This window comes from Alternaria triticimaculans, assembly GCF_023758025.1.
Source record: "Alternaria triticimaculans strain BMP 0046 chromosome Unknown scaffold_11, whole genome shotgun sequence".
Lineage (NCBI taxonomy): Eukaryota > Fungi > Ascomycota > Dothideomycetes > Pleosporales > Pleosporaceae > Alternaria > Alternaria triticimaculans.
The window spans coordinates 372332-385217 of NW_026055968.1; the positions used below are offsets into that span (position 1 = coordinate 372332).

The 12886-nt window shown below is 53.6% G+C and overlaps 5 protein-coding genes across 5 annotated transcripts; 2 read left to right on the forward strand and 3 right to left on the reverse strand.

Annotated features, from left to right (window-relative positions):
• Window positions 1-723: 723 nt before the first annotated feature.
• J4E78_007314 (uncharacterized protein) lies at window positions 724-1814 on the forward strand (the record flags this gene model as incomplete). The annotated part of the gene is made up of 2 exons (XM_049367921.1): window positions 724-1128; window positions 1182-1814. The coding sequence occupies 2 exons, from the start codon at window positions 724-726 to the stop codon at window positions 1812-1814; spliced, it is 1038 nt and encodes a 345-aa protein (XP_049220242.1).
• A 1452-nt stretch (window positions 1815-3266) lies between these two features.
• On the reverse strand, window positions 3267-5416 carry J4E78_007315 (uncharacterized protein; the record flags this gene model as incomplete). The annotated part of the gene is made up of 2 exons (XM_049367922.1): window positions 3267-5013; window positions 5061-5416. 2 exons carry the CDS (start codon window positions 5414-5416, stop codon window positions 3267-3269), a joined length of 2103 nt encoding a protein of 700 aa, XP_049220243.1.
• Window positions 5417-5767: 351 nt separating this feature from the next.
• Window positions 5768-6885, reverse strand: J4E78_007316 (uncharacterized protein; the record flags this gene model as incomplete). Its single annotated transcript, XM_049367923.1, has 2 exons — window positions 5768-6408; window positions 6459-6885. 2 exons carry the CDS (start codon window positions 6883-6885, stop codon window positions 5768-5770), a joined length of 1068 nt encoding a protein of 355 aa, XP_049220244.1.
• Window positions 6886-7378: 493 nt separating this feature from the next.
• Window positions 7379-8128, reverse strand: J4E78_007317 (uncharacterized protein; the record flags this gene model as incomplete). Its single annotated transcript, XM_049367924.1, has 1 exon — window positions 7379-8128. The coding sequence occupies one exon, from the start codon at window positions 8126-8128 to the stop codon at window positions 7379-7381; it is 750 nt and encodes a 249-aa protein (XP_049220245.1).
• Window positions 8129-9685: 1557 nt separating this feature from the next.
• On the forward strand, window positions 9686-11547 carry J4E78_007318 (uncharacterized protein; the record flags this gene model as incomplete). The annotated part of the gene is made up of 3 exons (XM_049367925.1): window positions 9686-10105; window positions 10155-11405; window positions 11455-11547. 3 exons carry the CDS (start codon window positions 9686-9688, stop codon window positions 11545-11547), a joined length of 1764 nt encoding a protein of 587 aa, XP_049220246.1.
• Between the last annotated feature and the right edge of the window lie 1339 nt (window positions 11548-12886).

Here is a 12886-nt window from a genome sequence, read left to right on the forward strand (position 1 = left end):
GGATCCACAACAGAACGCCCTGAAGTGATCTACGATGGTGCATACAGACAGCTGGAATACCGAGAGGTACTCGCCTTTTCTGAAGTGGGACAGTTCTTACCGAGCTTACCAGACAAAGACGCGCTGCTTCCCGACTGATCTGACTGGACACTCCAGCCTTAACAGAACGAAGAAATCTTCAATTCCGTCTGAATCAACCAAGATATATACGAAGCTCATGCCGACTGCATAGCTGAACATAGTAAAAGTTCAATGCATACCGAGACTGAGGGTGCTGGGACCGACATCCAATCACTGCGGAGCAATGCCGCAGCTTCCCCGAGATCCTCGCCTGAGGCCTTCACCGCCGGTCCGAACGACGCTCTCTGCGACTGAGGCACAACGCTGAAAGCAGAGACATATACAGGGAATTAGGGAAGGAACAATGCAGTACATAGTCGCAAGCAAAAGGCGGGGCGTACCGAAGAATCGACCCGCCGAAGACAATCAGAGCACATCCAGACCCCTGGCGTCTGGGCGCAGGCTGACCCTCGGTTCTTCCAAAACTCCAAGGTTAGGTATACAATCTTCAGCGCAGCTCTCTGCACATGTTGCTTAAAAGCAACACCCATCCCGCCCTAGGACCATGGCTTACGAACAATCCTCCACACCGTCCTCAGGGGCTCTGACAAATTTTCTGCCGCCCAAAATACCCACCACAACCACACCCGCGACACTGCCGCCATGTCGCGTGCCTTCATGAACGTGCTGCGAACGTCTTCGCGACATATTCAAACAACACCACGTGCATACTCGCCGCTGCCATCGATATCGCGAACCATATTGCCTTCCGCACAAATCCGATGGAGTTCACATTCTCCACTGGGCTCTGCGCCAGCAAATACCCGTAAACCTGTCACTCTCAACACGCTGCAGAGTCTCTACCGCAAGAACGAGCCCATCACCATGATAACCGCGCACGACTTCCCCAGCGCTCACGTCGCTGACCACGCCGGCATGGACATGATACTCGTCGGAGACAGTCTAGCCATGGTAGCACTAGGCATGGAAGACACCAGCGAAGTGCTAATGGAAGAGATGCTCCTCCACTGCAAATCCGTTGCGCGCGCAACAAAAGGCGCTTTCACAGTACGTCCCAGACCCCTCATGTAACACTCGCCAGTCCCACTAACAACCCCCAGGTCGGCGACCTCCCTATGGGAACCTACGAGATATCCCCCGCCCAAGCCCTCGAATCCGCCATCCGCATGATCAAGATCGGCCGCGTCAAATCAGTCAAACTGGAAGGCGGCAAGGAGATGGCTCCTACAATAGCCAAGATAACGTCTGCTGGCATCCCCGTCCTCGCGCACATCGGCCTCACACCTCAGCGCCAAAACGCTCTAGGCGGTTTCCGAGTACAAGGCAAATCCACATACTCCGCCTTGAAACTCCTCGACGATGCGCTCGCCGTTCAGGAAGCCGGTGCTTTTGCCGTCGTCCTAGAAGCCGTGCCCGCTGAAGTCGCTGCTGTGGTTACCAGAGAACTGCGTATTCCTACTATTGGCATTGGAGCGGGTAATGGCTGTTCAGGTCAGGTGCTCGTGCAGGTTGATATGTTGGGGAACTTCCCACCTGGACGGTTCCTGCCCAAGTTTGTGAAACAGTACGGGAATGTGTGGGAGGAGGCGCATCGGGCGATATCACAGTATAGGGATGAGGTCAAGAGTAGGGAGTACCCGGTAACGGAACATACGTATCCCATGGAGAAGAAGGCGTTTGAGGAGTTTAGAACGGTGGTTGATGAGGAGAAGGAGAAGTCGGATTTGTTGTAGTGCGGTGTGTGGATAGTGCGTTTCCTGGTCTTATTGGTGATCAGTTCCCCTTCTTTGGAGTTATGTAGGAGACGAAGCGTTGTTCTGCACTCTGTGGAGGATATACACATTGTGCCTGACATAACTGCGCACACCAGGGTTTGTCTACTTACTTACGAGCATTACCACCTTGACGACTAACAAAAAGATGCAAACCTTAAACACCAAACTCAATATCTAGTGAGCTACTCACACCTATCTCTACATCCCATACACAGTGCAAGAAAAGACCCCTCTTACCCTCTCCCACCCCCTCAAACCATGCCAACTCATCCCAAAAAGACCCACCATTCCCCATCTCGATCCGAACCTAGGCTTTCCTTCCGCTCCATACCGCTCGCTCGCTCGCTACCAACAAACAGCCAGTAGAAACACCCACAGTCACTATACCAAAAAACGATAGCAACACACACAATAGATTTCAATCACAACCACAATGCGCGAAAGGTCTGCATAAAGCGTGTGGCCGCACAGGTGGGGTAATCTTAGTGGTTATCACACCTATGCGGGCACACGCCATGTACATGCCTGTTCGCACATTGTGCTTGGATGTTGTATGACCATGCGCGGGTGCAATCGTTCGATAATTATGGGATTATGGGATATATAATCTTGTTGTTGAAGACGTGTAGACGGTGTTGCATGGCTAATGGATGGGAAATTGGTGGGGAGAGGAAGCACGGAATTCTGTTAGCTCATAGCTTGGATTCTCGGGGTCTGTCGTGGCATGTGTGTCTGTATTTACGGGCCGACTTTGCAGTGCAGAGCATCTTGCGTTGCTGACGCGTGTTGCTAGTGTAACTACAACGGAGACTCGGAGGATATCTAGGTAATTGAAGGAAGAAGATCTTGCATACGTTTGCGCTGGGTTCGATAAACCAAAAGCAGAGTTCTTCCGATCTTCAACGTAGTAGTTACTACTACCTCCATCAAATACCCAGCATGCCTTTAAAAAGAAACACCATCAACAGCATACACACATCACCTCCTTCACACATCCATCAACCCGAAACACTCTCTTCTCAGATAACTAAAACTTTTCCTTCAACCCAAACCAACCTAAACCAACTAACTACCTTTACATCAACAACCAACTCCAGAAGTATGAATGGAGATTGTTTATACGTTATCGTTACCAACCATAACCAAAAAGATCGCTGCGGCGACAACAACATGCGCTGCTGCAGTTTTTTGGAGCGGGACATGATCCTGTAAACGCCGCCCAATGCAACCAGTGTGTATCGATACAATGACATGTCTCCGTCATCATCCCTCGTTTCCAAGCTTGCTGTGGGGGGGTATACAGGTATATAGTACAAGAAAGAGAAGGAAAAAAAGGCGAGACGGAAGGTGTGACAGACTTACATCTCAAGGACGCGGGGCAGGAGTTCCTTCCAACAGCTGGGTAACTGCTTAGAACTCGCGGGCCTCTCTCCTTGGTCGGTCACCACCGAAGCCACCGCCGCCTCCACGCCTGTCACCACCACCGAAGCCGCCGCCTCCTCTCCTGTCGCCGCCAAAGCCACCACCACCTCCTCCTCTGCGGTCGCCGCCGCCTCCTCTCCTGTCACCACCGAAGCCTCCGCTCCGGCCTTCACGGTCACCACCAAATCCTCCAGGTCGACCACCTCTGTCGCCTCCAAAGCCTCCGCTGCGGCCTTCACGATCACCTCCGAAACCTCCACTGCGGCCGGCGCGGTCACCGCCAAAGCCTCCGCTTCGGCCACCAAAGCCACCGCCGCCGCCACGTCCTCCACCAAAGCCTCCACGGCCACCGCCGCCACGTCCGCGGCCTCCAGAGAAGAGGCTAGCAGGTGGTGGGGGTGGGGATGGCATGCCCCAGCCAAACTCGGCCAGACGGTTCGCACCTTCTAGCAGACCCTGCTTGTCACCATACCACTGGTAGCTTCCGAACAGACCACGGAATGCGGCGTCGAGTTGGTCGGGGTAGACCTTCTTGTGTGCCTCGACGGTATCAGAGAGAATTTTTGCGACGTTCTCAGGTAGCTCGGCCGGTTCGCTCATGTCAACGGTGGCAGTCTCGAGCATATCAGTGGCGTCGACAAGAGGCAGGTCGCGGAGACGACGGCGCACTTCTTGCTTCTCAAAGGGTGAGATGAGTAACCAGCCCTCGCCCTCCTTGCCGGCACGTCCAGTACGACCGAGACGATGGATATAGGAGTCGCGCTCACGGGGGAGACCAATCTGAATGACGTGGGTGACTTCAGGGAAATCCATTCCACGGGCTGTTACATCCGAGGAGAAGAGAATGCCAGATTTTGCGAGACGGAAGTCATCTGCAGCCCTTGAACGTTGCTGTTGAGTGAGCTTGGCATGGATCTCGTAGCATCTGGTGCCAGAAAGAGGGGTGTTGCGCTTGAAGCCGCCGTTGAGCTTGTAGAAAACTGATGCTGCGAGGGTTACCTCAGCAGTGCTGTTGAAATAGACGATGGCCTTGAAGGGTCGGGTTTCACCAGCCTGTGCCTTCTGTTGTGACTGGAGGATCAGATCGTAAAGTGTGGGCATGACGTTCTCGAAACCGTTCAGGTGAACGAGTCTTTGCGGGATACGCTGGTGTGTTGGCTCCTCGTTCTCATCGACGCACTTGGCGAAGTGGAAGCCGGGACGCATGATCTGGCGAACTAGGTTGACGACATCGCGGGGAATAGTAGCGGAGAACATGAGGTTCTGGCGTTCGACCTCGGCTGGGTCGGGAAGGAAGTTCTTGATCTCCTCAATCTCCTTCTGGAAACCGTCGTCCATGAGACGATCCGCCTCGTCCATGACCAATGCTCTGAGCTTTGGTGCCTTGATACCGGAGTAAGGGTCTGAGAGGATGTCCATCAGTCGTCCGGGAGTAGCAATCATGAGATGGCACCCCTCGCGCTGAGTCTTTTGAAGCATAGCCCTCTTCTGTGTGCCTCCGACAGCAACCTGCACGATGATGCCCGTGCCAGCGACTACTTTCTTAGCCTCGACAGCAATTTGCTCTGCCAGTTCACGGGTTGGCGAGATGACAATGCCACGGATGTCGTCTGGTCGGGCGCGCTTGTATCCTCTGACCTTCTCGCCGAGCTGGGGGTCGTTCGCGATAATTCGTTGGATGATAGGGATGAGGAAACCGAGTGTTTTACCGGTACCGGTCTTTGCTTGTGCGATGCTGCCGGATGTTAGCGAATTGAAGTTATAATTGAAGGAAGATCTTACATGTCAACCCCGCTCAGCGCCTCGTTGATGGTCCTGGACTGCACGTCCGTCATGGTCGTGAGCTTCATTTGCCTCGTGATAGTGTTGATTAGGTTGGGGTGAACAAGGCCGCGTGTGGCCAGGTCCTGGAACTCTGTGACGGGACCATCTTCCTCAATGCTCTGCTGGGCCTCCTGTTGCCACTTTGCGGCACTGTTGTGGAAACCAGCGAACGAGGCATTTCCGAGGCGCGCTGACTGTAATGGTATTCTTAAGGCGCTCGAGGTATTAGGGAAGGGTGTGCGGAGGGTCCTGGTTGAGATGGAGGCAAGATTCCTCGCGAGGGTCGCGGGACATCTTCTCACTGCGCCGAACATGATGTGCGGGTAATGCTACACACTCGTTCGTAACAAAGGGTATATTGAACGATTAGATTGAGCAACTAGAGTACTCTGCGTGTGCGCCTGAAGGAAGACGGCGAATGGGGAGAAAAGAATGGCGTGTACTCGTTAGAATGTTACCACTAGAAACTTTGCCATTGCACTTTTCCAAGGGACGTGCGTCGACAACGCGCTAGGAAGTCCGCCCGATAACGATAAGCGGCTGATCACGTGTAGAACATGATCAGGGTCCAGCAGCTCGGACGGAACAGTCGATGCACATCATTAATTCGTCAGTCTATCAAGTTATGCAAATGCCTAACGCCATAGCTAATGCAGTCCAAATACTCAGTTGATCCGCCCCGTACTCTCCTCACCCCGCTGGCTCTCAGCTATCCTCATAGCTTGCAATCCCTCTGCGAGACCTTGTTGAACACCTCCGGTGACGCCTCTGACCCACCAAATGGTCATCTCATTGATCGCTTGTCCTACCATCCCGTCGTTCATCTGGCACACGGTTTGCGACAGTCGCAGCGTCTTTCGTCCGATATCATCGACAGTCGCGACGCCTGTATTGACGAGCCGTTTGGTGATCTGATGCTTCCTCTCGAACTGGTAGGTGTGTGATAGGAATAGCTTGATGTACGGTAGAAGGAACTGTATGAGGATGAAGGACTGGAGGACGAGGGTGGCAGTCAAACGGTGCAGGATCGTGGGGTCTCGTGGAGGCGCTCCCTGAGTACTAGGGCTGCGTTGCGAGACTGGAAGTAACGCGTGCGTATTCGCGTCGTTTGTTGTGTCGACTACGTCTTGTGGCAGGGCCGCGTGTATGCTCAACGTCTCTTCTGGGGTGAGCTTCGCTGGTAGCCCTCGCAGTAGGTACGTTATGCCGTGTATGTAAAGTTGTCGGGTCAGCGTCGCGGATGTCTCGTCGGGGCTACTGATCGATTCGCTTGATTCTCGAGATGCTTGAGCCATAAGGCTTGTTCCTGTAGAATATGAGTATGCAAGATCAACATTCACGAGCAACAGTCCTTACCTAGAGTCGCATACTTCCACCTGATACCACAGCCACTCTCTTGAGCACCATGTGGCTGTGGAAGTGCGCTTCCTGAAGAGCCAGGTCTATCCAATCCATCGTCCACGAACTCGACGTCTGCCTCGCCCAACGCAACTGACAGTCTAAGCGGTGTGACCGAACCACTCGGGGGTATCGACGTATAGCCTGGAGGAGGCGTCTCGGGCTGTGGTAGTTCGTCGACTGAGGCTGATTTACTATGTGTTCCGCGGTTTCGTACGTCGTTGAGAGATTGTCGGAGAGAAGGTATCGTCGGAAGATGGTTCGATACGACGGTGGGCAGGACGCTGTAGAGCATACTGGGTCGGAAGCTGGGCTCCTCCCCTTCCATTAGAGACGGCGTGTCAAGAGTCGACGTGCAAATATCAGCGCGTTCAACCCTCAGCATACTTCCGGCTTATCTCCCGGGCGTATCCACCAAGCTGCGCGGTCGTAGATCCCAGCGGCGGCTTCACCCAGACTCTTCCGCGAGCGCACACGAATAGGAAGCAGCCGAATGGGAATGGGTCGAGATCGAAGATGAAGAAAATATGCGAGATAAGCCTGGAGCTGCGACAGCCGCCGCATAGCGGCTATCCTCGTTTGGCGCAGACGGCATTATTCCGAATCCGTGCTATTTTCGAGAGTTGTGAGTTGCAAGCATGTGAAAGCGTTGAGTCGCTCACACCACAGGTGCAGGCCGTTGCGCAGGGGTCCTGAGATAGCCGAGCACCGAGCACCAATCAGCTGGGACGTGGAAAACGTGTAGGAACACTTGGATATCTTTGCTTCGTCACACGACGCCAACGTGCTACGTGAACTAGTCTAGCACTCGTTCTACAGTATCTGTTGCAAAAATGCACGTCTGAGAAGGCTACCTAGGTACGAATACGTACGACCGTTCACCAAGCAAATCGCGTTGAAGGTGTAGTCGCCCAGTCTGCCTGCCGTGGGTTAAGTGTCGGATCGACGACTTCAGGCTTCTGCTCCAGGTCGGTACTCATCTCGACGTCCATACCCTCGCCTTCTTGAGTGCTCTCGACGAGCTGGTTGGTGTCTATAGACAACGAGAAGTCAGTACCTAGGGCGCCACCTCCACGGAAGATGTTCTTACCACCACCAAAACCATGACCATGATCCACATTCTGGCCAGCCTGCACTCCATCGTCTCGTGTCATACGTTGGCGCAGAGGAACACGTTCGGTATCTCTGATGAAGGCTTGAATCTGCTCACAGTATTTCCGCAGGTTCTCGACGTCATCGCGGATCTTGTCCATAGTGTACGCATCTTGTTCCCCCTCCTTTGCTACCACTTCGCTCCAGTGCTTCAAATCGCGGACGTCGCCATGCAGATAGGCGCCGAAGTCTCGAACGCGATCGATGTCCTCGCGTGACCAGCGGGTACCGCCGTGGGAATCGCGGACGTAGTTCACGACGAGATCGTAGGCGCGGATAGTGCGGTGCATGAGGGAGTTCAGGTCTTCGTCCCATAGCCGTGATGATTGAGCTGGAACTGCGGCGTTGGAACGGCGAGGATTGATCGGAATACGGTTCACATCCGCGTCGTCGTAGTTGAGCGCAGCCTCAGAAGGTGCAGACGCTGGTGTCCATTGTCGGTTGGAATTGTACGGCGGACGATACGAATCGGTCATGGTGACGATGTTGTATATATTCGAGTTAGGAGAGTGGAGGTGCGAGAAACACGCAGTTCAGAGAATTTATAGGCGCTCTCTGTTTGCGTTTGGCCAAGTCAAAGTGAATGATCAGGTCACCATCCGTATGCGTGAACCTTTCACTGAGCAAGACGCGGAGGAAGAATGGACGACCTGGTATTACATTCATGATGTTGATGTACAAGGCCGATGTCTACGCTTGTTTATATTCGCAGGATTCTTGCTTCCACATATTCTATACGATCATGAAAGAAACAGCAGACGAAGTAACATCGAAAGGGTATAGTGGATAGTCATCTTATACAAGTAACAGGTTTGCAGACTACATTAAGACAAAACCTTAGAAAGTAGGTAACCTAACATCGACGTAGGCTCTAGGGTGTTCAGTTTTTTCCTGGGTTGGCGTGTAGTGGTAAGGTAGCAAAGCCCCGGACGAGCCAGCGCTGGAAACCGAGAATATGATAACCGCGAGAACGAAGGAGGGTCTGAGAAAAAATTGAGAGGCCTAGAAGGAGTGTGTAGGAGCGTATGCGACAGCAGACCTACTGTTTCAGGGTCAACTGTGACCGTATATGCAGAGTCCATGTCATCACATAGTATACTCTGCTGAAAATCAGCTTCTTGAAATACCTGATAAATACACGGCGGCACTAGGACGGACGTCACCGACTTGACGTCTTTGTATGTGTGTGTTTTGTCTATTTCCGTATGCAATGTTCTTGACGCTTCCGGTGTTTTGCGGCCCATAGAACAAAGTCGCGGCCGAGGTGGGTGACACTTCCGGCTACCCACAAAAGCCTCCATCATCCAGACCCTTGATAAGTTTGAAGCTGTCACGGTCCCATGGAAATGGAAGACGCGGGAGCTTTCCACCAGCCAGTGTTGGCCTAAGGACGCGAAATGAGACGGGCCTAATGGTGCAGCGCTCGCCGTCGAATTACTCCCAGGACAGGAGACAGGAGAAGTGGGGTCGGCGTCAGTGCAAGCAGCAGAGGCGCGCCGCATGCAGAAGCTGCAAATCTTCCCCTGATACGCTGAATCGTGAGCCAGCAATACGGTGGGAGATTCGCAGACGCGAGATGTCGTGCAGGGCGCACTGACGGTGTTGTCGGCAAGGGTGTATTGTTTGCCCAGGTCGTTGTCTAGGCAAATGATGTTGTGGATGGTTCGCGCGAGATTTTCAGGCTAACCACAGTCGCTCTAGCCTGCACCTGCATCATACTGTACCCAGCCTCCGGACCAAACAAAGACACTCTTTCCTTGGTCGATGAAAGCAGATCGACGTCTGCAACGCGCTTCACCTTCGCTCAATTGCTGTGTCGTCAACATCTCCCTCGGTCTCTGAAGCTCCCTCGCATCGACATGGCTGCTACGCGTTGCTAGAAAACCTCGACGTGCCTGTACCGTCGCGTCGTGAGCTACACGCACACGTGCCCCTCCCACCACGCCCATCTATTACACCTCGAAGCACCCTCAGCCGCTATCCTACGTATGGCAGCAGTGGCTGTCCCTCCGTCGCCCCAGGTTCCTTCAGTCATGTCGAACCGGCGCGTCCCCCTCGCCAACCTGCAAAACGCTACCAACTCCCCGTTACGCGCGACTGCCATAGGAGGAAAGCGCCAACGCTCCCACGCCAGCGAGCAACGCGATGTCCCCTATGGCCAGCCACCACCCAAAAAACAGCTCATCGAGGTCGATGATGCTGAAGCTCGCCGTCACGGCCTTATTCGTCGGAGTGGGGCCCAGCCCACGGCTTTGACTCGCAAGCTGGAAGCAGCAAGAGAGACCAAGGCCCCGTCCAAGCAGGCCGCACAGCGTGCATCTCACGACCTAGAAACGATTCGACAATGGCAGCGTCACTACCGCAAGCTGTTTCCCCAGTTTGCGTTCTACTTTGACAGCGTCTCAGAACCCCAGAAAGACAAACTTTTGAACAGGGCACGCGTCCTAGGTTCCGTACGTCGGGCATACCCTTCCCTACATCCGTCGTGCTAACAGTCACCAGCGAGAAGTCAAGTTCTTCTCTCGGGAAGTCACCCATGTCATCACGACGCGTTCCATTCCCGCCGACCTCGATGGCAGTTCATCCTCCCACAAAGGCACCGTCAACCCGGCCCAGCTGGAGAACAAGAAGTCCATCTTCGATGCCGCCCTCGAGAAGTCCGACCGTGGTGATATCCTGTACAAGGCTAAGAGCTTGGGTATGAAGATATGGTCCGTCGAGAAGTTGCAGCGCATGGTGGATACCATGTTCAACAAGGAAACTGGGGAGGACGCGTCTACCCATTCGACACGTCAGGCGGTGGCTACGCAGCACAAGGGCCGTCCTGCTGATTTGCAAAGGCTGCTACAAAATGAGAAGTTGGACCGCGACTACGTCATGGCCTCGCAGGACATGATTCCGCTCCGTGGATACTACGTCTACGTGCACGATATGGACGAGGTTACCCGACCCGTCATGATCCGAGAATACCAGAAGGTTGAGAAAGAGAAGGGCAAATGGCCGCAGTTCCGTGCCTCCGGTAACGGCAAGTGCCCGTTCGTGGAGGATCCCCATTTCGGTCGCCGACAGCAGGAAGAGCAGGAAGCACGCCGAAGGCAGGCTGCCCAGGCGCCACGGACGCGTGCTGCTTCAGCTATGGAAGAGAAGAATGCTTTGGGAGAGAACAACAACCTGGCAAGGCGTCCCAGCGCTCCTGCTGCCATCGTCAAAGAAGAACAGGATGGAGATGCGAAACCGTTAGATCCTCCAAAAGCCCTTCCTCCCAAGCGATGCAACACGGCAGACGGCCCACCACCCATGTTTGGCAGTGCTCAGGCTAGTATCCGAGCCATGCCCCGTTTCATCGCTGGTGAGCCGGTCGCGTCTGGTCTACACCAATCGAACATCACGTCCGCTATTCGCTCGCAAATGATCTCCTCGACTGCTGCTGCCCCTCGTGCTGGAAACAGCAAGGAAGTCAACCAGCTGAAACGAAAGGTCCTCGAGAAGAACAGCGTACCGTCGGCGAATACGAATAGTGGCCATTCGTCCGTTACAAACGATGTCAGGGCTGCGCTCAGCTATGAGCATTCTCAACCCATGCGCGCGGCAAAGCGCAAGGCCCAGGAGAACATGGGTCACACACAGGATGATGGAGACGAAGAAAGACAAGCTCGTAAAGCAGCAGCCCTCCGCAGGCGCAAGACTGCTGAGAAGGAGCTGAAGCCTGGTTACTGCGAGAACTGCAGGGAGAAGTTCAACGACTTTGACGAGGTACGCACTATAAACATGCTCCTACAAATGATATACTGACAACATACAGCATGTCGTCTCCCGCAAGCACCGCAAGTTCGCAGTCACCACGGACAACTGGGTTGAGCTTGACCAGCTACTCGCCCAACTTGATCGTCGATGAGCCTTGCGGCTCATGCAGACTACACGGCCACACATTGCATCCCTTACGGCGTAATGCACGACCTCACTAATACCCACGACATAATTTCCTATCGCACCTGTTGTTCACTTCTCGCCCCCGGGCGCATGGCATTACTCTGCGAGCGAATACCCGTTTCCATAGCATTTTCGAGGCGCAGCTTCTACCTTTCCCCTTATTGGCGACATAGCTTGACTTGCTCCATTTCCTTACCCTGTATAGGCCCATGATCACTGATCCCTGGTGGCTTAACGATGCATGCATCCCCTTTGTATATAGCTATTGCGTCATGACCTTCGGGTCATCTTTGCTGGTTGTTGCGCTTTGCAAACCGGCTGGCTGGTGGTGTGCACGCGTGTGTTTTCGGTAAACGAGGGTTGGTACTACTATGGAGGTTTGTAGAACATTGTCATACTGAGGAGGTTACTTGGCGACGAACGCGGACGACGCCATACTGGAGGCTATGTTATATATCATTATCGTATCAGATATGTAGAAAACACTAGATATCAATGCGAAAGATGATATGGTTGAATGGTTGTCTTGCGCATTAGAGGAGTGATGTTGGGGTGGTGGGGTGCTGATTGGCTAGGCCGACGTTTACACCTTCCATCGTGACCATCGCTCTTACCTCAACGAACGCCAACCCACAAACTTTCACTTTTACTAAATAAGTCATCCTTCATTCTCTTCATCATTCGAGTATCGCCTCGAAATAGCTGCTATACCCACACTTGTACTTTTCGCTTCGGATTAATACACATCAACCGTGGCCATGTCCGAATCACCAAAAGAAAGAATGCCGGAGGAAGACGACACTACAGAAGCGCCGCTCACCATGGCAGCCTCAGTCGTGTTGACCAACCTACCCAAAGACGCCTCGAAAGCGTTAGAAGGAGCAGGAAACCTCGCTGTTCAGAAAGGTATTGTCATGTCCTTTCGTCCATCTATCTTCCAACCCATCAACAACGAAAACACTTTACATCCCCCATCCACACCATCCTATTCCAGTCCACCTCCCCTCCCACACCACCAACTAACCCCCCACCACAGTTACAATACGTCTCCAACCCATAGGCTCAGCCCCCCACCTAACCCAACGCATCTTCAAGCTCTCCACCAACCAGTCTTTCGCAACGATAGTACGTTTTCTGCGCAAGAGACTGGGTGTTAAGGAGCATGAGAGTGTGTTTTGCTATGTGGGCAATGTGTTTAGCCCTGCGTTGGATGAGGGAGTCGGGAATCTGTGGAGCTGCTTTAGGCAGGGCGAGGAGTTGGTTGTGGGGTATGCGTTGGCTCCGGCTTTTGGGTAGGTGGATGG